The following is a 26166-nucleotide window of genomic DNA, read 5'->3' on the forward strand; positions in this document are numbered from 1 at the left end:
GTTAGAATTTTCTGACATATTGATAGACAGATGAATGGGAAAGGCCGTGTATGGGATATTTCATTTTATAGATAAAATTGATATACACATATTCAGTCTTTCATATAACCATTTGGGCACATGAAAACAATGTGTAGCACAGGTGCACTGTAAGGGTGGAGCTGACTAATTGCATATGAAATGGGGATAAGAATTTACAGAAGTTTTGTTCTTGGGTTTTAAAGAGGTTGCTGGCTGTTTTCAAGTTCAAAAAAAGCTGCACATAAATGCCATTATGTCTTGGCAATAAACCCAAACTGTCTGTGTTTATATGCATCAGAGCTAAGGTGGGTGGATGAGTAGAAAAACCTGTGACAATTACTAAGGAAATACTCCAGAAGCTGGTATGTCTGTGCCATCCGACAGAGCTGCTAGCAATTTCAATATTGAGGTAGGCAATGTGTTCTGCAATATGCATCCATCACCTTGTAACAAATTCTAAATCATCATATTCCACAGCTGAAGCCATACCAAATGACAAATGCCAAAGTATTGGGAAACACAACAGTTTCTTGACCTGTACAAAATGATGAGCTTTTTTTTTTTTATATTAGCAACATAAAGAAAAATTCTGACTATCAGGATGCTAACAGATAGGTTCCTGGAAGGAAGTGTTATTGAAAATGAGTTTTCCCAGCTATTAATCTAATCCTCTGGTTTAGTACTTTCCAGAAATCCAGAGAATTTTGGTCATAACAAATACAGATTTATATTAAAGATAGCTGGTGAACCAAACTTGACCTAAACTTGAAGTGTCACAGATTCAGAAATATTAAGTACTTTTCTGTCATTATTTGCTGACATTTTCATATTTCTTGTTTGAAGCTCATGCTAGAAATGAAAGTACTATCCTACCATGAGATGAGTGCAAATTATCAAAAATATTGAAAGTATAGAATAAGTCAAACCCTTTAGAAAAAAAAAAAGAAACTCCAAATCTTTAGAAAGGCAATTAAAAAATAAGGTCTGAGTAAAAGTCAGATTTCTCTTCAAGAAGTCACATTTTCTGTGCTGATTTATTTTTCCTTCTTTTCCTGTTTTTTGAGCCCCACTTTGCAGCACTCAGCCAAACTTACAATCAGAATAGGGACAGAACGCAAATTAAAAAAGATGATTTCCAAAATTTCTGCCTTCTACAGTCAGTTCTTTCTGCCTGTACTGTCATTTTCTCAAGCCTCCATGCCTGGCATCCTTTTTGCCAAACCTATCTACCTTCACTTCCTGACAACTCATCAACTGCAAAGACAGTTTCATCTAAAGGCTTTAACAGTCTTTCTGTGCCTGAAAATAAAAGTTAAGAATCAGCTTTGAGGCCATTAGTATAAATTTGTTAAGAATGAGAGGTTCAACAAACAGAACCTTTTTTGATTGAGGTAGTCTTCTCTCTTAAAGTCTAGAAATTCCCATTGCCAATTATTTGTACATTTGGGTGATGCAGTTTAATTTAGGAAGTTAACAAATCTATAAGCATTAAAGAGGCAATATAAACAATCTTTTCTACTTAGAGCAGCCTCTCAGGGAGCAGTTGATATTTTGGCCCTTGATACAGCAGACTGTGCTCTGTATAAATATATACTATATAAAAATATGTTTATACAGATACATGTATGTAAGGGGGTAGAAATCAACCCTCCATTCAGATGCCTGAAGCTGAAGGCAAGGCAGCAGTGGAGCTCAATCTGTGCAGAGATGTGTCCTCCCTGTCCCTTGCCTGTGCTGCAAAGGAAGGAGAACCTCCAGTAGGTCTCATCTCATGTGTGTGTAGGTCTCTCTCATTCCCTAGGGTGTCTTAAGCAGTAAAATGCTGTTTGAATCAGTCCATTTACTGCTCACATATAAGGCAGATAGCTGAGCTCCCAGTAAGGTCAGTGATGAGCAAGAGGATTTGCTGGCCAAATACAAGTGTCTGCTGTAAGCTAAGAAAGAGACTTCTCTGGAATCCACTCACAACATCAACCAGGGGCCCAACTCAGTAGCTCACATGTGGTGGGTAAGTGAAACGTGAAGCATCTTAGAATATCTCTGAGACCTGATTTGTGGCCTTGCAGTTATGTCACAGAACCTGTGGACAACTGAGATGAGCCCTAGATTTTCCTGGGTTTAATAGGAGCTTAAAACCAATTCAGATATAGAGCATATTAAGTGGTTAAATATGAAGATAAACACCCTCCTGTACATTCTTCTGCAACATATCCTCTTTCTGACAGTGCCCAGTGCAGAAACCCAGGAAATATTTTAGGAACAGGACCACCTACTGTTGAAAGAAGCTCAAGGCACAGCAGTTGCTGATGGACATAAACCTCCAAGCAATCCACCATCGAACAGTGGTCCACTGAAAAATTTTCAAAGAGCCACCACTTTAGAATTCTGTCTATGAGGAGCCACTTTGCTCAAATGCAGTTACCTTGAACTTGCCCATGGAGATACTTCTTAAATAATGCAAGAGTAGAATTTGACAGACTTTTTCAAAGTAAGCATTAGTATTTGGGAGTCAAGCATGCAATCATACATAATTATCTATAAAACAAATGACTTTTTAAACCTTCAGCCATGGGAAAACCCTAGGAAAATTTAAAAAACAGAAACACACCACTGTCAAGAAGCTTGTTCATATAAGGTCTTTCACACCCCACCATTATTTTTCCTTGTGTTACAGGGCATCTCTTGTCAGATTTCTCTGTGAGCCATGAAATTTATGAAATCTGATTTCCACCCAGCTATATGCATCATGATGGAATTTCCTCTTTTTCATGTTATGAGCATTCATCAAAGCTTTTGAAGAGGCTGATACACTCATAATATCTGGTTTTGTATGAATTCTCTGGTGTCTAGTAACATAGCTGCACTCGCACTTCAGAATTTTGTTCAGATCTCAAACATCCATATCTTTTGGGAAACTTGCAGAAATTTAGTATTTCTAATATTCCTTCATGTTAACACCCAGCTGCAGCAATCCAACAAATTCAAAAGTCGCAATGGACTGACTGACAAAGCCCACTAATGTGATAACAGGGGCTTGCTTGTCTTGGGAAGCTTGTCAGTTTAGCTTGTCAATTTACCAACTGTTTTGTGGATAAAAGATATGTATGTCACATACTGCACTGACAGAAGTGTTTTAATTGTGCTTGTGCCTGTACCAGGATCCATATCTTCCATATCTTCACCCCAGATTGGCAGGAGGCAAAACTAGTTCCCCTTTCAACTCAGCTACTAAAATACTACAGAGGGTTGGTAATATTGGTAATAAAATATTATCTAAGTTTGCAGACTTGCCACAGTGTGTGAGACCTTCTACCAGGGAAAAAAAAAGAAACCACCCCAAAAAAAAAAACCCAAAAAAACAAACAAACAAAAAAACCCAAACTGAAATATCTACCCTCAAAGTGCAACATTTCATATCATGTACTGCTGAGATACAGCTGAATATTTGCAGAAAATGCAAAAAAGGCTACCATTTTATTTCCTACCAACTTATGACATTTTCTGTAAGTACAAGCAATCTGTCTGTTAATATTAAACTTCTCTTCCCTGCTCCTTGTTCATTTAGACCTTTGCTTATTAAGTCTTTGCTTACTACCATGCCCTGAATTTAGTAAAAATATACTTACATGCACTCAAAACAAACAAACAAACAAACATTTCCATATCTTAAAGCACATTAAGAATACCTCTTTATGCATGGATGCACCATGTGTGTAAGATCTGTACAGATCAAGATCCAACCAATTGGTGAACTGAAGAGGAATACAATACTAAGATAAGCCTAACTTGAAAAAAGGAGTATAAAGGGGTTTGAACCAATCCATTCCCATTGGCATTAGTTTCAATGGTTTCCTTCTAGCAATGTAGTCTTAAATACCTCTGACTAACTCTTCTGCCCCTGGTCTTTCGCTGTGTAGTGCAGGTTATAATAATGCATTTCTCCTTTGACCTCTTTGCAATGGGAATTCAAAGGGAATATTTTTATTTCTAGCAATCTTCTCTTCTACTTATATGTTTCCAAAACCTCATATGCAGGAGGATTGTTCAATTGATTATTGTATGCAAGGAGAATCTTAATGTGTCTATTGTTAAGGAATTGAATCCAGCTGAGAATATGATCATCCTGTAATAAAACTCAGTTTTCAATCCTTTGCCTCTCAAGTACATGTTTCATTCCCAGCATATCCTGGAATAGTTGTGTGAACCTTGGTCTCCTCTTCATACTTCAGAAAAAATATTCTGTTTTGCATCTGTGAAATATGGGAAATTTACAATATGGTTCAAAATGTAAAGCTACTGCTAAATAACAGACCACTGAATAACATACTGAGAATAATGTACTTATGAAACAGCTTATTGTGAAGTTCCTCTGCATCCTCTTAAGATACAAGTTTCTTTGTCTCTGCCATAATCTTCTGTACTCCTTTCTCTTAATTTTTTTTTAAATAGAGAAAACATTTTTCTGTGTTTCATTAATTTGCCTTTTTCCTGCTTTGTTCTTTGTGAGTAAAACCCTTTTAATTTTCTCAAACATTAAATTTACTTCCCAGCCATGAAGATATCACAAATTACTTTGCAATGTTAAATAATTGCAATCAACTGCAAAGACATTTAACTAACTCCCACCCTCTGAGACACTTGTATATCCTAAACAGTTTGTTGATACCAAGGGAGGCCACCAATCTGTTATTGTCTTTTCTGCAAAAGCTCCTTTTCAGAAATTATCTTTATAATTCCATAGCCAGTGGGACAGCTTTTCTTGTTTCTAGATCTAGGAAGCTCAGGGATAAACAAAGGATCCTGTTTAGATTCTTAGAACTCCTTTGTTCTGACATTTCTCTGAAAACCTCATTGTCGACGCAAGCCAATTTCTTTCCACCTCCCTAGCTGACTAATGGAGCCATTTTGGGACAAGAAAAATGAACAGGGAAGAAAAAAAGCAAGAGCTTTTCCATATTTTACTAATCAGACCAGAGACACAGTTTCTCAGGAAATTGAATATCAGACCTAAGGTTCATTAAAATTATTTTGTCTTTATGAACCATTCCGTGTTTGGGAGAATTTTCTATGTATCCATTTAAACAAATTAGATAGGAAGGCCCCCCCTAGATCTATGTTCAAATGTTTTGAACATTCAGAACATTTCAGTATTGACTTTACTCATCATGCATACTCAGAGAAGTATATATGAGCTTTATCATGATGGAAATAAATAATTCAAGTTCCCCTGTAATCCTTTCCATAATAAGACCTTTCTTCTTTCTCAGCTCTCAATTTTTTTTCCAAACCATTTTACTTTTTTTCATTCACTGTCCCTTGAGTGAAAACAACTTTTGCTTGTCACTCCTCATTATGAGCAGCCAAGCAATGCCCAGAACTCCTACTAGAAACACTCCTTTGCCTGTTTAAAAATTGTATGCGGAGAGAGCAAGCGTAAGTTCCATAGCTGAAAACAAATTCTAAATATCCTTGCAGTCTTCTATTGAGTGTCTACTTTTTAAGCAATTTCCCACCCTTGCTCAAGCCACTGGCATTGACTGATGAAGCAGCACATCACTCATAATGGTCACAGGAAAACATTAATTGGAAATGAGCAGTTTGATGTACAGGCAGTGTTTTGGATCAGAGTTTTTTAAGAAATGCAGAGAGGAAAAATAAAAAAAAAAAATTAAAAAAGAGAAGTAAAGCACTGAAATTCCACCCAATAAATTAATGCCTAAAACTATCGAATCCAATATATTGTCCTCTGCTTCTGTATGGAAACTGTTATCAATTAATTTTGCAGCATTCCCTTTCCATTCCATATTCCCTTTTTTCAAATAAAATAAATCTATAGATTTTTACAGTAGGGACTATCCTGAAGAAAATCAAAGAAAAGTGAAACATTCTGCTTGTAAGCACCTGGAAGAAAATATAGGCATGAATTACAGTCTACCAAGATTTGTCAGGAATGAAGCTTGTCATAACAATATAATTATCATTCATCACCAGATAGCAAGTTCTGTATGTTGGGGAAAAGCAGTACCTATCATATAGCTCAAGATTTGTAAGATTTCATTAACTGTCACTCAAAAGACAATCTAAGAAAAACACACTCACAGGAGTTGCCCACAATACTTGGTGAAACAGGATATATGAATTCAACAGAGGGGTGAAATGAGCAGTCCTGCAGGGGTCTATCCCTATCAGTGCAATTATTCATGACGTTTTAGATGAAATAGAGGGCCTGTTAATTCTGTAGACAACTGACAATGTGGGGTGGGGGGGGCGGGGGGATCTCAAGGCTGTTGTAGGACAGAATTCAGGTTTGGGCAGGCAAGAAATTATTTCTGTAAAAATAAAAGAGTTCAGTAAGAAAAAATGTAAGGTTCTAAGTGGAGCAGAAATAATCAACCAAGTATGTCTTGGAATTGAAAACAATTAAGATAACAGTTCTGAAGGGAATATTAAAACAAGACTAACACAAAATGACTGGACAAGAACATTTTACTGTTCAAAAGTCAGAATCACATCTGATGACATCAGAATGAGGACAGATCATAGAATCACAGAATAGCCTGAGCTGGAAGGGACCTAAAAGTGTGGGAAGCTGGAAGGGACCTATCCTGTTCCAGCCCCCATAAGGAAATTCTGAATGAAAACTTAGAAAACAGGAACTGAGCAAAGAAATTAAGTATTCTCTGTATTCACATTTCATAGAACAAGAATTTATGGGCTTAAACTGCACAAAGGTAGAGCATATGAAGTATCAGAAATATTGTGAGGAAATGGTGTGACATATCCACCCACCACTGCAGAGCTTTAGAAACAGATTGGTCAAATTCTTTTGCTTAATGTGTTACATTAATGCTTTTTGTGCTATGTGGCTGTCATGGAGACTGGAAGTGATCAGTCCATGATGTGACACTTGTGACACACAAATTGGTTCAGCTGTAATAAGATGAGCATGAACATGCATTAGAAAGCTCACATCTTGGGGTAGGTTAAGTGTAGGTGATAAAAAATAAAACACATCCGAGGTTTTGTGAATTCAACTTGTGCTTGGGGAAAAAATGGATGAAAATCTCAAACTTGTAAATTTAACTGTTTGAAATTCACAGACTTGTAAAAAGGCAAGCACTGAAGCCTCCTTAAATGTGACAGGGCTTCTGTGTTACTACAAACATCGTTGTTCCAGTCATGTCCCAGCAAAGATGAAAGTAAATTTTCTGTAAAATTAATGGACATGATATTACATAAAACACTATTCTAAGTGGGAGGAAGATATCCTTTGCTAACAGTAATTCATATTACCACCAAGTGAGGGCATTCAGGCCTGAGCCTTGTAAATACATTATGACATGTGATGTACATAGAGAAGGGTTTACACAGAGGCAAGAATGTTGCCTTTCCCCCTTACCGGGAGGAGAACAACTAAAAGCAAGCTCCTAAGGGAGCACATTCAGCATTAACTCTTTTCACACACCCTGGAGAACTGGCCAAAATGATGAATGCAGTACTTTTGAAAAATACCTGTCTTGTATCCCAGCAGTGCAGGTTAGGAGACACAAGACATGGCTAGCTGTGGGTCAACACCAGCATGAGATAGCACAGAAATTAAGTTTTGAGCTAGTTAGCACATGACTTATATCTAAAGAATAAATTATGTTGAGCTCCATGCTAAGGGGAGTATTTACCTCACCCAATTTCAACTATATAAAATTAGATATATATCTTGGGTTGCTTATCAGAGCTCCTCTCTGCTAGACATCTTTACTGCATGACATAAAATACAATAGTTTCATAGGAAAATAATAGGGACATTTTGAAAATTTAATAGTTAGAATTTTCATGATCACAATAATTTAATCTGGAAAAAATGTGAGATTGTCGCTTCTTATTGTTAGATCATAGGGAAATATTGGAATTAAGAAACTTTTCAAGATAAACAAAAAAATATGTAATACTTTGTTAAAAAATGTCCACACAAATATCTTATTTTTGATTATTATTTTTTGCTATATCCACCTGGTTTTAATTCATAACTGGAATTACATTAGACTCCAGAGAAAAGAAATCTGGAAGACAAGCATTAAGCACCTTGTCAGCTCTGAGGTAGAATTTGGATATGGAATTGTTAAAGGACACAATTTGTAATTACATCTTATGAAAGTATGCATTCTTAAGAAGTTACAATATTACTAAAACATTTACATTGAGTCCTTAGACTGTTACTAGTCAGCTTTCAGTGCCTAAGACCCCTGATTTTTGCATCTGTTATGTATCTGCTTCCTAGAAAAACTAAAAAAACTAGACACGGAGGTACAATATTATCCAATGAAAGATAACACTTCAGTAGCAGATTGAGTGTGGTATTTACTTTTAGGAAATAGGACAGGTAGAACCCTTCTCAGGGAGTCCATGGAAGTTGCTTCTGGAAAGCAGACAATGAGAGTGTACTACACGGGTGTTGCAAGGCCAGTGTCACACACCCTGCTCAGGAATGATGCTGTCCCTGAGCTCAGCTTGGCCACTTCCATCCACTTGCCTGGCTACATCCTTGATGGCCACCCAGCATGCCAGCTGTACACTGCACAGTGAGCACCCTGGAGTGGGAAAAAGCACTTGGAGACAATCAGGAGCCACCACTGCAGTCCTGCTGTTTGTGTGGTCTTGTGAGGATAGTTTCAACACGAGTCTCAGGACCTCTCTGCTGCTGTGACAACAGATTTCAAGTTATCCTGATGTGATATCTCTAAATTATTCAGTATACCTGGATGTTTATTGGTGACTTAGTCCAAAGGAGTTGTGGTAGGAAGAATTTTTGAGCCCTTCCCAGGGGAAGTACTTCCATTGTCTTAATCAGGAGGTATTTCAGGTGGTACAACAATGATACAATAATAGAAATCCAAAGAATATAAAAACTCAACAAGCCAGAATGTAAAGCATGGAACCGTGTATGCATAGGGATAGCTCATGTGCTGTGGGCTGTACAGAAATGTAGAGTTAAACATTTTGAAGGTGTTTGACTGATGAGAGCTATAGAGAATTAGTGATAAAACAGCTGAGACTTTGATGACACACTTTAATAATAATAATTTCCTTATATAACCTGGTACTGTATTACATATGTATTCATCCTATCTGCCATATATTCTCTTTTTGCCTTTGCTTTAGGTTTTTCCTCCAATCATGCTGTCATGATGGACATGACTCAGAAATTTATTCCCGTAACTGCCCAAAACCAAGTGGGATTTTCTTTCATTTACAAACAAAAGACAAAATAATTTCAAATAAATAAACAAGGACAAGAGCCAGGGAACCTATCTGTTTGCCCAAGGAAATAGATTTCCATAGATTCTGAGCTCTTGCACTTAAACAGAAGGTAAATGGACTCTGCAGTTTTCAGTCTCTCTGTTGAGATATTGCAGTAATGAGAGCTATTATGAGAAATCTAGATGGAGAAAAAGAACATGGGGTTTATGTTTTTTGTTTTCCAATCTGAGTGTTACATGTTTCTGTTTCCTGGATGTCTAAGAGATCATCAACAATTGCTCTCTTCTTTGATGTCAGGGGGACAGGAAAAACATCTCAGACCTAACTGGCATTAATTTAACTGAGATTTCTCTTCCTGTAATAGCAAAAGAACTTGTCTCCACACAGACCATACATGGAATATAAACAAACACATTGTTTACATATATATTTATTATTTATTTAGTGTGTATATTTATTATTATATATTTATTTTTTTTATAAATTCCACTTGGTATCTAAAAGAATTGTTAGATAGCCAAACCAGACTGACTCATTCCCACTTACAGTGAGTGCAGGGAAAAGGAATGCAACAAAAGCATCTTGTGCCCTTGAGCACTGACATGTTCAGACTTTAAGAATCCTTTATTTTCTGGTGTTTTTTGTGGGCTTTTTTTTGTCAACTAATCACATAGACATTCATAACAAATATATATATGTTCAGCTCTGTAAATAGTGTTGAAGTAGAAATTCTTCACAAAATGTAAGAAGGCAAAAATTATTTGCCTTTGCCAAGTTTAAGCAGCCTCAAACATAGCATGTTGACTCCAAAATTTATAAAATAGTTACACTACTGCTGAGCCTTGGGAAGTCACAGTCACAGTCAGTGACTGAAAGACCTAGTATCTTTCTATCCCCCAGGATTTAAGGATGCCTCAAATGTTTTCTGTGAGTGTTCTGTCAAGGATTCCAAATGTGTGGCTAATATCAGTGTGTGATGGTTATTTGGTTTGGTTCTCTTTAAAGAAAATTATTTTTAATAGTTTGAAAATAAAATTCATTGTAAGTCTGATCACTTAAGAGCAAGTACTCTGGGTCAACCAATGTTGAAATTTTCTGAATTCCATGAGAGCACTCAGTACTTCAAAGATAAGTAGTTCATTTTGCTTCAGATGAGGGAATAATTTGACCTTATTATTTCCATATTCTGTCTTTCATTTAAATTAGTACAAAATCTTAAAATTTTGTAATTTTAAGGTAAAGGGTCAGGGGTTAAAGTCATGATGTAATTAATGTTGAAGTTTTAGGGTTTGCCCTTTAAGTTTAAATATTTCTGTAAGTTACAGCTGAAAAGATTTTATAAATACTTCTATATTTGGGTAAATTCTGATGCAATGCATTCCAAAATGTGTGCATTGGGCTTGAATCTGAGTTAGCTTAAGATGAAAGGTTTTGATAAGCTATGAGAAAAAACAAGCAGCTTGTAAGGAAATGGACCCCCGGTACAAGTCAGTCGCTGTAATGGCATGTAGTTTGAAGCTGTGCCTTAATTTTTCAGAGCTTGCAGCTGATGATATGTTTAAGACAGCCCTCAGTTCTGGCAGGGCTCGAAGCAAATGTTACTTCAGTACTGTCAGAAAGTAAAAAACTAGCAACATGTGAAGTGACAGAGTTATACTCTGAGCAGTCAGTGAGTTTGAAGCCACAGCTTTCTGACCTTGAGTTTTCTGCCCTTGCAGGGGGAGTCTCACTGCTTGTAGCAGACACTGTCAGAACACAGCACGTGGCTTTCTGTAAACCTTTTCCAGCTCTATGATAGCCAAAAATCTCATTTCTACTAATGCAAAGTTTGACTCTCTACCACCATTTTCATGCTGTTCTAGTCTCAAAAGCGCTGGTCACAGCTGCAATTTAGAGAGCATAAGTGTGTTTGTGGGCACACAGTGCTCTCTTTCTTCCTATATAATATGTAAGTAAAAGAGAAGACAAATCTAAGACTGCAGTAACCTGTGAGAATTGGGGTAGGAAACAGGTCTCACTTTCCCCACTGACACTGAAGACAGGAGAGAAAACATACATGTATTTGAAGCCCAGTTCACACTGGACAAGAATAATGATGTGATCGGGACACCTGAGCATCCCCAGGTGGGCTCTTTGCCGTGTCCAGCCAGGGGGTGACAGATGCCCCAGAAGCACCCTGGAAGAGACCTGACAGAGCAGCGTGGGCAGAGCCACAGAGTCCTCTGGGAAGTCATATGTCCAGAGTTGTGGTTTTGGCCTGACACCAAGCACAGCACTCAGAGCTTCTGTTTGTTCTTGTACCCAAGTGTTCCTTTCATCCATATGTACCTTCAGTATATTCTCAGCTGGGTTCCTTACCTCATGAATAATATTTAACCTGTGTTTCTCTGCATATGCTACACCATTATGTTTGTACCTCAGAACAGAGAAGGCAAAAGTGAAGTTGCACAGAAGATGCTTGGCTCAGAACCACTGATTGTGACCATCCACCTGTGAGGATAGCTGCACCCTCTGAACGGGGTCATGAGGGTGGGTGTGCCAGCTCAGTCAGCCTGCAGTGCTGTGCTAAAACAAACTCAGTGCCAGCCTGACTCAGTGCCAAGCCAAGCACGCATGTCTGAGTGCAAGAGAGGGGAGAAAAAGGATTTCTGCCTGTTGACTCCACATACCTTCTCAGAATCTGGCACAGCTGCTTAAGGTCAGCAATGCACTATGGCCAGGCAGGTTTTGCTTTTGTAGGGATGTGTGATTACAGTCCTGAATGCCAGATCTCGAGTCTTGACTTTCCACTCCAGTTTTACCCCTCCTACTCTACTTGTGTTTTTTCCACCTGGCAGTGAGGTCATGGTGCTCTCATGAGACTTGCATCAAAAATTTTTTCCTCCCTGTGATGGCCATCTGTTTCTCTAGCCTTCAGATAACTTTGAGTCAAATGTTTTTCTTTTTACTTCCTCCTGAAAGAGCACTTCTCTGTGGTGCTCTGTGAATTGAGTTTGTACTTGGATATTGACTGTTGTCAAAAGTCAGTCTGTATGTGATGTCATTTTTTTGATTGTCAATATCATTTTTTGATTGACATTGGCTAATTACACTCACAGTCATACTAATAAAACAAATTTTTTTGACCTGGGAAAGACTTTAGAATCTGGTAATGTAAAATAAAGAAACATGCTTAAAATTAAAAACCTTATAATCTTCTGATAAAGAAGACTGAAAAGACAGAAATGCATATCAGAAGAGTCTTTAAAAATGGTCTCTGGGAGCCTTTTTTCTACTAACTCCCCTGTTTTCTTATAAATAGAATATGTTTCTTTGTGCAGGTGAATGTAAAACTGAGCCTTAAGACATTAAGCTCTTTGCAGCAAGTATCTTTGTTTTTCCAAACAACCTTATTTTCAACATTCTCTTTAAGAAAACAAATATTTTCTTCTCATTTATTTCACCATTTTATTTTCTAAATCTAACTTGCCTGTGTCCTGGCCATTGCTTCCTTCAGAGATTCACAGTTATGCTCCACATGATTCTTTCTTCCCTATGAAACTGAGACAAATCAGTGAGAGACAAGAAAAAATTTCCATCTTGCTCACTTCAAGGGACCAGGGAGGAGTATTTGTGTCTAACTCATCCTTGTTTATCTAATAATTTGCCCTAATAAATGGATCTGTTGTCTATGTACAAACAGGTTCTATGAAAGATCACACCCTGTTTATAGCAATTCATTAACTGGAAAGACATTATCTTAGCTAATTGAATTGTTATCTTGAAAGAATTTCCTTCAACACTGGACCAAAATAAAGATCCATCATTAAGTGTATTACCTGGTAAGCCATTTTTAGCTTAATTTTCTGTAACTCTTGTTCAATGAGGTAAGGGTTTTTGCCTTCTTTCACAGGTGCCACCAGTGCTTCTGGACAAGCAGTTTTCAGAATTTACGCCGGATATCACACCTATTATTCTGGCTGCCCACACCAACAACTATGAAATCATAAAGCTCCTTGTGCAGAAAGGGGTGTCTGTGCCCAGGCCACACGAGGTGCGCTGTAACTGTGTCGAATGTGTCTCAAGCTCAGATGTGGACAGCCTCCGCCACTCTCGGTCCAGACTCAATATCTACAAGGCTCTGGCAAGCCCATCACTGATTGCTTTGAGCAGTGAGGATCCCTTCCTTACCGCTTTTCAACTGAGCTGGGAGCTGCAGGAACTGAGTAAAGTCGAAAACGAGTTTAAGTCAGAGTATGAGGAACTGTCACGGCAATGCAAGCAATTTGCAAAAGATCTCCTGGATCAGACACGGAGTTCCAGGGAATTGGAAATTATTCTTAATTACAGAGATGATAATAGCTTGATAGAAGAACAAAGTGGTAATGATCTTGCAAGACTGAAACTGGCAATTAAGTACCGTCAAAAAGAGGTGAGTGTGCTGGAGAATATTTGAGCGCATTCAGTAGTAGTAATGTGATAGCTAAGAGCCTGAAATACATCCTTTTAACTGAGACAAATTTCTGCTTATCTTTTTTTTTTATTCTACTAGGCTTCTGCTCTTTTTATAGTTTTAATTAGATGAATTTGAATAGTTGTTACAGTTTGATAGTATCAGAATTCAAAATGTTCTCTTCTCGCCCAGATTCTATGAAACTTTTTTCTTTTACACCTGAAAAGACGTAGTCTTCAGTAGTTGTGTTCTGAAGTGCTCTTCAGTAATAAGGTGAGAAATATATAAAGCATACTTTAAATTGACTTGGACTGTGTCTGACAGAAAAAGGCAGCTGTGTTTAAACACATGCTAGAGGTACCTCTGTAGAGACATTTCTTCAAAAAGTAGCTATTACAAATACTGAAACAGAAGTTTCATAGCCATGCATGACTCCCAAAAATGTTGGCATTCAGACTCTCTTACGTAAAGAATTCAAAATGGAAATACCTGGGTATTTGTGTCCGTGGCAATTAAGAATTAATACACTTGTTTCACCAATGTGCAAATTCAGTTGGAATCAGAGGATGTCTGCATATATTTTTAAAAGTACTCTGTTTCTTTTGTGCATGCAAAAGCAAAAAAAGCAAGACACAAAAGTGAGTTAGGAAGACAGTTCCCATGATATTTCCAAACCTTCACTTAATTCCTGCACATCATCATGTCAGAATATGTCATATAATCTTATTGGGAAACAGTACATACCAAGTCAGCTGAACTATGGAAGTTTATAGGCAAGACAAATGTAAGTATTTAGTATTTGTTCATATTCATTACAGCAAATGCTTAAAAAACTTCCATGTTAAATTGTATCCATGCTAAATCTCTGTTCTGCAAAATATAGTAGTAAATGTGTTAAGTTATTATGTTAGAAAGGTTTAAAGAAATAATAACCAAACATTAAATGATTATTTTGTTCATTTGAAATGTAATTTAGTAATCCTAAGAAGCTATTGTAAAGGTAGGTAACTACTGAAGTAGTGATGAAAAAAAACCCTCAATTAGTCTCTGACTTAATAAGTCTTCTAATAAGCATTTTTTCCTTCAGAAAATGTGTTGCATAATTTTATGTTTTATAGTATAATATTTCAGTCAACATATTCCCTGCCTTAATAAAGCAAAACAGATAAGAATGCATTATCTTCCCCCCTTATCTTAAAACCCATACTTAAAATCTCAACCTTTATTCATGCTATTACCAAAGGACACTCTAATGCCATACTGGGACTGAGTTCAGAGCTCCACAAGTAAGCAATCAAATCTGGTTGTCCAGAATGTCCAGTTTCAGTCCAAAAATTGCAGCTAAAAGTGACAAAGTAATGATGTGTGTGTCTTTTTACATTGTTTTTTATGATTAACTGTTCAGAAGTTAAGTATTACTTTTTGCCTTTCAAGCTGAAAATAATACCAAAAATTATTAGAAGTAATTCCTTTTGTCATTTTAAATAAGTAAACATATTAGAACTAAGTCTTGTAAAGCAGTGTGGTAGTCTTTGGGTAATATAACTTGGTTTAATCTCAAGACCCAGGATGGTGTAGAACAGCAGGTTTAGGGTACTTGTGGAAGCAAACAAGTGGATGGTGAAGAATTTTCATTGTGTAAAGAAATGAAAACTGACAAACACAAGTAAAGAAAATTACCAAGTTCAGAAGTTTTGAGGACTTTCCAAAATTACATGATGCTTGAAATATAGATCTAGAAATGCCTTGTAATGAACAGAAAAAGTCCTTTGAAATTCAAGTGATTAAGCAGTGTTTTGTGTAGTAGTCTGCAAGCTTCTGGTATCACCCTGTTTTTGTGGAAATTAAGAAAGCAGATTAATTTTTAGAGCTCTCCGTGTTCTCCACTTTGCTGCTGAAGTGGGCCTTCCACAAACCAAGAACTTTATGCCAATTGGATTTGAGATTCTCCACAGTGAAAGTTGCTCATCTCTGCATTTCCATTCCTTTCACACTTGCCTTAATACTGATTCTCATTCATGTGCAAAGGCGTCTCAGTGGTATCGATTCTCAGTCCATGGAGGTCAGTCAGGTAACCTATCGATTCTCTTAGGTCAGAGGTAACCTACAGTGTATTACCAACAAAGAAACTTCCCTGATAAGATCATCGATCTTTATTAATATCTAAGGAGGTTGAAAGATTTATAGTCTCAAGTTTACCTTGCAGGATAATGTCTGGCAAGACTGTGCATAATATCTGTACAGAGTTATGGGGCAGAACCAGGAGAGTATCTGCCAGAATATGTGGGGTTCTGTAGCATAGCCCATGGGTAGAATATCCAAGGTGCCATTATTTTTATGTTCATTTTGCATCACTGGTGCAGTTAAGCAAAGAAGCTTGTGCCTGTTTCTGACACGTACTGTTGCCTGGGCTACAACCAACAGCAAACAAGAGAGATTCTCTGAAGTCATACAGCCACCCTGCATTCTGCACAGACATTTTCTTGTCCTGCTGTTTAGTGTTGTCTCAAATAAGGAAGTTTGGTTTTATGAAAGCCACCACAAATTCATTTTGGTAGATTCTAAGCATACAATGAGTAGTTTCCCTGGTTTCTGAACCAAATTAAAATGTTATCTGAATTAACTGCAGCTCCATGTAAGGATGTAGAAGGCAAATCCCAAGCCTTGTTTGTGGTTCACATCAAATCTGAGTTTGAATTGATTGCAAACCTCTGGTGCAGCAATACAATTAAGTAGAAGAGAATAGTAGCTCTCTCTATTGATTAGTAAATAGTAATCTTTTCCACTCATTGCAAAATATATGTTTTCTTGGCCTATATGTTCAGAGTTTTTAACAGAGATAGCATAGCAAAACCCCAGTTTCTCTCACTGTTCAGTTAACTTTGTTTTAGCTTTAGTTCTGTCTAGGTATTAAGAATATAACTAGAAAAATTTGAAAAAGTGCTTACTACAATGCTTACTAATTTTCCTATACATGTGAACTAAAGAAGGGGAGATTAATAGGCTGAATCAATATAATCTGGTTTCACTGTAAGTTTAACCAGTGTGATTTAAATACTTATACTAGTCTTTTATATCCCTGATTAATTTTTGCCTCATGCTAAATGTCCCATTTCATTTAAGCTATGACTGTATAAGCTCAAATACAGTAACAGGATGAGGTTATAATTATTGGTAGTACTGTCTCATTTTGCTTTGTTATTAGACATTCTTATATCAACACAGAAGAAATAGGATTTTTTAAGTATGTAACTATTGAGCTTTTCTCTCTCACTTCTTGAATGAACACCGGCTTGTTTGGTTTAGGTTGGGTTCACTTTTTTTTTTAATCTTTTCCATTCTTAGGTTATGCTTTCTCTTCATTGACAAATACACAATCTCTGGTATATTTGGAATACTTTATTTTGTAAATAGGTTAAATTATGTATATTTCAAATTAGCAGTCTGGAAAGATTTTTATAAGCTTTTTTCTGCTTTTATCTTTAAAAACCTAAAGAAAATGCATAGTTTAAATAGCCTCCATCCAGTGTTATGTGTCATGACTAAGTTTTCTAAAGTTTTTCTGGCCCTGAATTAACTTTTTAAAGGTTTGATTAAAAAAATCCTAAATTTTACTTTCTTTCCCTGTTTACTAGACATGCAGCTGCTTAACTACTACAACTCTCTCAAATACCTCTAGTTGGACCTCTAGATGCTCTCTCTTCCCATGGGCAGGACCTGTTTTTCTGAGTTGTGAGCAGCTGCAGAATGTGTACTAGCAAAAGGCAGAGTGAAAAAGGGAGTACATTTAACAATTTGATGTATTTAAAGAATTAACAAGAGTTCAGGCCTTATTAGAAATAATTTCAGGAAAAATGTTTTAGGGAAATCAGCTTCAAACCAAATTAAATACTAAATACAATAATATGATATTGAGATTTCCTGGATCAATTCAGTGTTTCTAGGAAAGTGATGGTGCAGGATAAAAAGAAGTTGTTTGGTTTTGGTAATAAAATCCATCTGTTTGCTTCTGCTCAAAAGAGGACTTTTTAAAAAGGAATCATCAGTTCTTGCTAGCTTTTTGTGCAAAACACAGCCTAAGTGAAATGAAAATGTTTCACAATAATGTCAAAAATTCAGTGAAAACGTGCCTAAAAATTCAATGAAAACATGCCTAATCATTTCAAATCTATTATTTCATGTAAGTGTCTAAACACTTCATTTCAATGAAATAAAGGATTTTTTTGTCTGCAGTTACTTCTAAATACACTTGGACTTTAACATGTTTGCCAATTAAATTCTTATAGCTAATATCATCCATATCATATTATTACAGAAACCAGTATAGGCATGATAGAAAGCAAGAATTACTGATTTTCAAAAAACTATTTTAGCAATTTCTAGAGAAAACAATTTTAAACTACTGAAATGTAAAGTTGCTATGTTCTTAATAATATTTTTAATTTTTAATTATAATGGATTTATCATTAAAAGTCTTTCAGATGCAAAAGCATGAATTACTGACTCTGTAAACTGGAATGGCTTCAGAAAAACAACAAGGCTTATTCTGTGTTTAAAATTAACCCACACCTGAAACGTAAGCAGAAACACAGTGGCCATGTGTAGCAAGTCACTCTGTTTATGACTATTTGTCAAAAGGCTGCAAAGGTGCACTCAGAAGTCTCCACGTAAAAAATAACAAAACCTCACAAAAACCAGACTCTGATAATATTTGGACATTTTTGACACCAGAGGAAGACATGTTTAGTCTATGAATTGCATAACTGAGAGGAGTGATATATACATATTTGGGTACATGTCTCCAGAAGACCCATTTCTGCAGACACTCAGCTATAGTACTCAAAAAATTTGACAAACATTTTTCTATGCTAGAGTCAGGTACTCTAAACTAGGTCATATGTTTGCTTTGTAAATCATGTAAAAGTCTCCATGTTTATAGGTAAGAAGTCCACAGATTGTTAAATAGTATGAATTAGGTGAGTAGATTATCTGCTACACATATAAAGCCTTCTTCTCATTGGTTGTAGAATCCTTTCTGTTGGAAAAAAGCTTTAATTCTAGTAATTAACCCAGCACTGCTGAGTCCACCACTAAACCATGTCCCTCAGTGTCACACATACATGTCTTTTGAATACTTCTAGGGATAGTGACTCAACCATTTCCCTGAGCATCCTGTTCCAGTTCTTGGCGAACCTTTTGGTGAAGAAATTTTTCCCAATACCCAATCTAAACCTCCCCAGTGCAATTTAAGGTAATTCCCTCTCATTCTATCACTCATTTCTTAGAAGAAGAGTCTGACCTCTACCTCACCACAACCTTCTACTCTCCAGGCTAAACAACCCCAGTTCCCTCAGCCACTCCTCATGAGACTTGTGTTCCACACCCTTTTCCTGCTGTTTCCCTTCTCTGGACACGCTCCAGCACCTCAATGTCCTTCTTGTAGTGAGGGGCTCAAAACTGAGCACAGAATTCAAAGCCTCATCAGTGCTGAATACAGGGGGGTCAATCACAGCCCTGGTCCTGCTGGCCACACTATTGCTGATACAGACCAGGGCCTTCTTGGCCACCTGGCCACTGACATGGCTCGTGTTCAGCTGCTGTTGAACAGCATCCCAAGATCCTTTTCCACTGGGCAGTTTCCCAGCCACTCCACCGCCAGCCTGTAGCACTGCTTGGGGTTGTTATGACACATTTGCAAGCCCTGGCACTTGGCCTTGTTGAACCACATGCTGTTGGCTTCAACCCATTGATCTAGCCTGTACAGATCCCTCTGTAGAACCTTCCTATTCTCCAGCAGAACAACACTCTTTCCCAGTTGGTGTCTTCTGCAGACTGACTGAGGGTGCAGTTAATACCCTCATCCAGATAATTGATACACATATTAAATAGGACTGGCCCCAACACTGAACACTAGTCACCTCTAGTGACCAGCTACCAAGTAGATGTAATTCAATTCACCACCATTCTCTGGGCCCACTTATCTAAACAGTTTTTTAAGCTATGAAGGGTATTCCCATCCAGGCCATGACCTTCCAGTTTCTCCAGCAGGAACACTGTGAGAAATGGTGCCAAAGGCTTTACTAAAGTCCAGGTGGCCAATATCAACAGCCTTCCCTCATTCCTAGATCACAGGGCATATCTGCTTAATACAGATTAAGTATTTACAGATTTAGCTGTGGTGAAACAATTTTCCTAGAATATGTGAACAAATTCCTTATACAGTCAATAGACAGAGGTATGCACAGAGGGAGATCCTGTCTGTTCAAGATAAGACGTTTAAGTTCATTCCAGAGACATCTCTCTCTGCTTCTGTGGCTGGATACGGAAACAGTGTTCTTCATTTTGAAGAAGTACTTCACTAGGCATTGAAAATGGAGAAGCAAGTTAGACAATTTACTGCATCAATTGCAATTTCTACCTTCTGGTAACAGAGGCTTTGAATTCTGGAGGCACAGAGCCCATGTAAGGGGAAATTAATTTCAGCAATAAGTAGTTAATGACATCTCAGAAGGCATCAATAACTTTTAAATGCTATATGCTACACACAGGTTGCAACCCTCTCATCACAGTTCCAGTTAAACTATTCATGAACTAAGATCAGCAACTTTTTATTTCAAACACTTGATGGAAGTAATTAACTCAAAGAGGAAATTTTCTGTTAATGAAGTACAATGGAAATCTCTCATTTCAATTCCTTTTCTGCATCTTCATTATAAGAAATGTTGTTGGGATATATGCCTCAAACAGGAGCAACCAGTAGTGCAAACCCCTAACAGCAGTGCACAACCCTTCCATTGAGACTGGCAGCAGCAGAAAATGGTTTGAAGGAGTCCCTGATAATGCACCTACAAGCTTCCCTACAAACCTGGGGTAGATTTAATATCATGTCCTAAAGTGTTCTGTTCTTCTGTCCAAAAACTAACTGATCCATTCCTGTGCTAGATTTATCTGGCCTAAAATAAGAGCGACTGAGGCATTTGAACATGCTGACACTAAAGCTTCTACATGCTGTTGGTGTGCCATTTTTTCTCTTGTCTGGCTCTCTACATTGAGTGTTTGTTGAACAATAAAACAAGACAGCCAAAGCAAACTTGTTTTAGGCCTGTCTGCTTGTTATTTTAATCTGTCTTTGTTCCACCAGATGTCCGCAGAGAACTTTTCACTTCCTTCCTTGCCCCTTCCTTGATTTAGTGTAAGCCTTAGCTGTGAAGATAAAATAGCAAAGGGTGTCTTCATGCATTGCCTCCATCAATATGTGCATCCATTGTCAAACAAAAGGTTTATAAGGAAAAACAAATGTTTGTTAGATGAACTCACTCTTGTGCCCCCAAAGAGATCAGATCTATATATATTCAGTTGATTAGAAAATATTACTTTCTAAACTTGCTAGCTCCAGGAACTAAAGTAGAAAATTTAGGAGACGTTCAATATTGCAGTGTTTGACAAAGTGGAACTCGCATTTTGAAAGTCATATAGGGTTCAGTTTTGAATGCTGGCATTTGAACTTCTAGGGCATTTTCAAAGAGGATTGAAAATGTTTACACAAAACTATCAACAAGTCCTCCTTGCAGAGACACTTGGCTTTCTTCTATAAATAATGGATGACATTTTTCAGGGTTGGAATATGTTGGTTCTTGAGATCTCATTTCACAGAAATAAGACATTTTAAGAAAAGATTTCAAGAAATTGAAAACTCTTTTATTATGGAGAAAATTGTCTCACTTGTTGATGAGCACTTGCAAACTAGAAAGGACTTGATAAGGAAAGATTTTAGAGAATGTTTTGGAGAACACGGAAAAGCCAAGGTGAATACATATCAATAGGAGAAGAAAGAAATCCAGAGTTGAACATCATCTGCCATGTTATTACATTAATAAATCAAGTCATGGCTTCTATTCTTTGAGTGTGTTTCATTCCTGAATAGTATTAGATAAATGTGAGAGTCTTTAACTTCTGTGGCAGACAAAGACCAGTGGAGATCTTCAGAAAGCAGAAATCGCTGAAGGTCTACAAAGTGCAACATGCCTATGCTGTGTTGGTCAAGTATAATGTCTGGCTTGTTAGGTTTTTTAGGTAGATGAAGAGGACATGTTTTACTCTGGCTGCTGAGCATAAAAGACAATAATGTTTAATTATCAGGGTAATGTAGTTGTTTAAATTAGAGGTTGTTCTAAATAGCTGACCTTAAAGGCTTTATGAGCAACCCTGTTAAGGTTTACAAAGAGACACGACTCACTTACATGGCATTTGACATTAAGACAAGCTGAAAGTGTAACATCATGTAAAAAAGGTTTGACACATTATTAATAAAATTAGTTGAAATGTTTGTTTCTGCCTTCTTAATAGCACAGAGAAAGAAACTAGAAATAGCCATTCCTGTAGTGGGCTTGTGCTGTGAGTTCCTGACTCATTCCACACAACCTCAGGTGTTTAACTACGGTACCTATGTCAGCAGCCCAGCCTTGGGTTCCTTCATCATTGATGGGAAGAGACAGACATTTCCAGGTAACTCAGGCCATCCAAGAACAAAATTATTTTTGTCACTAGCTATGTTGCTTACAATTATTGTAAAGGTGACAAGGGACAACTAGATGTGTTATACAGGCTAAAAAGAATAGCATATAATTTCTGGAAGGTAACTAACAGTGACTATTTTTCTAAGTCTAGATATTCTGTTTTTCTGAGACCCAGAAATGGCCCTTAAAATGGAATGGTGAACCTGTTTACAGGAATCCCTTCCAGTGTATTTTGTGATCTAAGGGGGCTGCCTGAAGAAGTAAACATAATGCAACGCTGCTTTTCAGAGTTTTGGTCTGAGGGAAAAATCCTCAATTTTACATAAAGATTCAGAAGATCAGATGGAAAGTTTTGCAAGACAGAACTGTTAGGTCTATGACAACCTGCAAGACTGCACTTGTGTTGAGACACTTCATCATTGTTTCCAAAGCTGAAACTTCTAGTGAATTTATTCAAAATCATTCAAAATTCTGAAATAAAGGATAGTTTTTATATACAGTAAAAAATACTTTCTTTCATTGCATGTGGCCCTATTCTCAATAAAAATGTATCAGCCAAATTACATTAAAAGTAAGTAGCATAATAACACTTAAATGAGGAGAAATAATAATTTTCATAGTAAATTAAGGTTATGTCTTCCTAACTTGGCTATGAAAAAAACCTTTATTCTGTATTAAACCTTGGCAAAAGTAGCCTGGCAAGAGGAGCACATTTTCTTTTCAGAATGATCTTTCCAGGTATGCAAATTACATTGTATGAGTGATGGTCAAACAAGGCCTTATCAATACTTAAGGCTATATGGGTTGGAGGCTATCTTTCTTTTCTGGTGCAACTTTCAGCTGGAGTAAACATACCTGTTGTGGTTTCAGCCCATCTGACAAGTAAGCACTGTGCAATCGTTTGCTCACTTTCCCCCAGTGGCATGACAGAGAGAATCAGAAGAGTAAAACTGAGAAAACTCATGGGTTAAGATAAAGGCAGTTTAATAAATAAAGCAGAAGCCACCCATGCATGCAAAGCAAAAGAAGGAACTCACTCCCTGCTGAGGTCCCTTCCAGACTGGGTTTTCTGCGATCTAATGACAGGAGCTGACAAGACATACACACTATATGTAGTCGGTGTGCTGGGAAGTCTCCACCATCAAGTGTACAGAGGATGGCACACACTTGTCTCTCTTCTCCCGTGGTGTTAAAGAATCTGGCTACCTTAGTCTTTCTCATATATTATAGGTTTGCCAGTATATAACCTGGCATCTCTGCTGAAAGCATAAAGAGAAACCCTAAATAGAAATTAAGAGTTCAGAAACAGTATTTTTGTTCTTATTATTATTGCAATAGTACTCTAGGGATATTTAACTTCCCAATATCTCAATGAGTTTCAAGCAATCAAGCAATATAAATTTTCAGGTGATTGAGGAAGGAAAAGTGTGGATCTCTATAAAATTATTTATTACATCAGAAGATAGAATGACAAAGTGTTCAGTTTGCAGATATTCCTTTCACAGGAATAAGACACAAATACTTATATTAGAAAAGAAAAATAGTGAAACCAACACCATAATTAAACCATGAGCTATTTAGCAAATTCATACTATTCTTCATAGACCAACTTCTCAACAGATATGGTGATTCACTTCAAAACACTCAGGTGAAAATTATTATCCTATAATTTTCAAAAAGAAAATTAAGGAAAAGAAGTTCCCTTCCTTGCTGCTGTCCTTCCTTCACAAACACAATCAATGTAAATTGACCCATTGTAACACTGCCAATGTAAATACTCTGCCAATAAAAACATAAATATTCTCTCAGCCTTGGGTCCTTTGGCTTCTATCCTCCCTCAGTTTCCATGGAAGAGCTGGGAATTGTAACAAGCTTATCAAGCTCAGTACTTCAGAGGAAGAAAAACATTTTCCTCAAGCAGTAGTGATAATACATCTGCCATCAAGTCTTCTTTTTTCCAAAGAAGAGGTGAGTTTTTACCTTTGTGAGCTGTCAAGGTTAGAGATCCCTTGTCAGAGTTTCGAAAATTCCCCAGAGAAAAATACTGGTGTTGGATTATCTTTGAAGTTCTAGAATGAAGCAATAAAGGAGCCCACAGTTAAATCATAGAGAGTGCTGCAGCTGTTTTCCTATACAATTAAAATACAATTTAGTTGACTATATAGTTTAGTTATAAAATATGGAGTTTTTTGGCTGCCATTCCTCTCAACCTATCACTGAAGCATTTGAATGCTGAAGAAATCACCATTTTTTTGTGTTGATAGAGGCTGGATTTGGGAGAGCTAGGATTCTGTCAGGGTTGATACTAACTGGTGCAGAGTGGGCAGCAGTAAGTAATAAAGAGAAACTGTAGTTTCACCACTACAACCTCAACAAGTAGGTATTTTGGGTGCAAATTTAAAAGGGTTATGTGGTAAAGAAGATGTTTTTCATTCCTGACTACAGTGTTTGATGGCATTAGTATGAGACCTTTACAGATGCAGGCTGGATTTTGTGGAGAAAAAGATGACTGACAATAACATTAGCTGGGGATGCTCCTAGTTCAGGAATGGCCTCTGTGGACCACAGCAGAATTCTCTGACCCAGCTGATTTTGTTAAAGTCTGTATGTTATATATAGGATGATAAAGGTACACATGTGATCTAAATTTAAATTGCATGTCACATAGGAACTTCAGTGGGTTTTGTATGTTTATTTGGGCTTTTTCCTTTCTGTACTCACTTATATTTTATTATACAATAAGTTTCTTTATTCTTAATTGTAATGTATCACTGACTATCAGATTTCAGTTTAAAGAATCATGCTTTCATACATATGATCAGGAAACATCGCAGAAGAGTGAAAAAAAGAAGAAAATATTTCTTCAGAGTACTAGTATCTTTCGCAAGGATTAAAGAGCAGCTCTGTCTTAGAAGTGTACCCTTTATGACTTGCTGGAGCAGAGGCCAGGGCATGTATGTTATACAGGCAGTGACAACAGCCTATGAAGTAGATTTCTCTGGCAGTGAACAAATTGCCTTTGATTTGTCGAGGAAGAATGTAGCCTCAAACCTTCAGGGACTGAAAAAAACTTTGTTTATATCCTTCCACATATGCTTCTTCTACCTCTTGCTTTTAACAAATGGCAATTTTCTTCCAAACTTTAAAAAAAATTATTTTCCTTTACCTGGTATTACAAGCTGATGTATTGTGCCCTATCTCCATAAGAGAATGCTATGGAATCTGGCCAAACAAAAACATCCCTTGAGTTTTCCGGTTATTAGAAGCATGCGATAAGATTTATAAACACCAGTCTAACACAGAAATGTATCGTGTAAATCAATAAAATATTGAGCAAGGGACTGGTCTTTGAAAGGTTGTCTGTACTGCTAAATGCAAACAGACCATAGCCTGATGGGACGACTGAGTGATGCTGAGGGATTTGTATTCAGACTTCAAAAGCTTGCAGATTTGCCTTGCACAGACCTGAATGGAAAAATAAAAAATGGAGCAAGGCAAGGGACAAGAGGTAGTAGGGATGACTGGGGTCAAATGCTCAGACTCTGTCCCTGATTTTTTCAGTGTAGAGGCCTGAACAACCTTATAAGTGATGCTTATGTAATTTTTAATTAAAATGTGCTCTTTATGGATTCCTTCCTCTCTCTGGTTCTTCACCATGAAAGAAACCAGCAGTGTTCAGACATCTTTACAACAACAGTGAGAGTAACTCCAGGTTTTTATTTGAGATACCAAACTCTAATGTTTTGCCACAAATTGCAGAGCTGCATAAGAGGAAAGAACTATCCAAGGCTGTATTTATTTATCCAGGCTGGCAGATGCTGGATACACAGATTTTCATTATTTGCCATAGTAGGTATCTTCCCATTACATGAAAGCCCAGTGTTTCTTAGGTCTGCTCCCAAGAGAAGGTAATTTTCTTCAACCACAACTTATTGTTAGGTG

At 37.1% G+C, this 26166-nt stretch overlaps 1 protein-coding gene across 1 annotated transcript in view; it reads left to right on the top strand.

The window, feature by feature from the left end:
- The window catches only part of TRPC4 (transient receptor potential cation channel subfamily C member 4), a 128966-nt gene that overhangs the window by 56214 nt on the left and 46586 nt on the right, over window positions 1-26166 (top strand). Inside the window, exon 4 of the mRNA XM_021541882.4 lies at window positions 13169-13687. Coding sequence (XP_021397557.3) covers window positions 13169-13687 — 519 coding nt within the window. The remainder of the gene's footprint in view (window positions 1-13168; window positions 13688-26166) is intronic.

The sequence above is a fragment of the Lonchura striata genome, chromosome 1 (assembly GCF_050655825.1).
Source record: "Lonchura striata isolate lonStrDom1 chromosome 1, ASM5065582v1, whole genome shotgun sequence".
Lineage (NCBI taxonomy): Eukaryota > Metazoa > Chordata > Aves > Passeriformes > Estrildidae > Lonchura > Lonchura striata.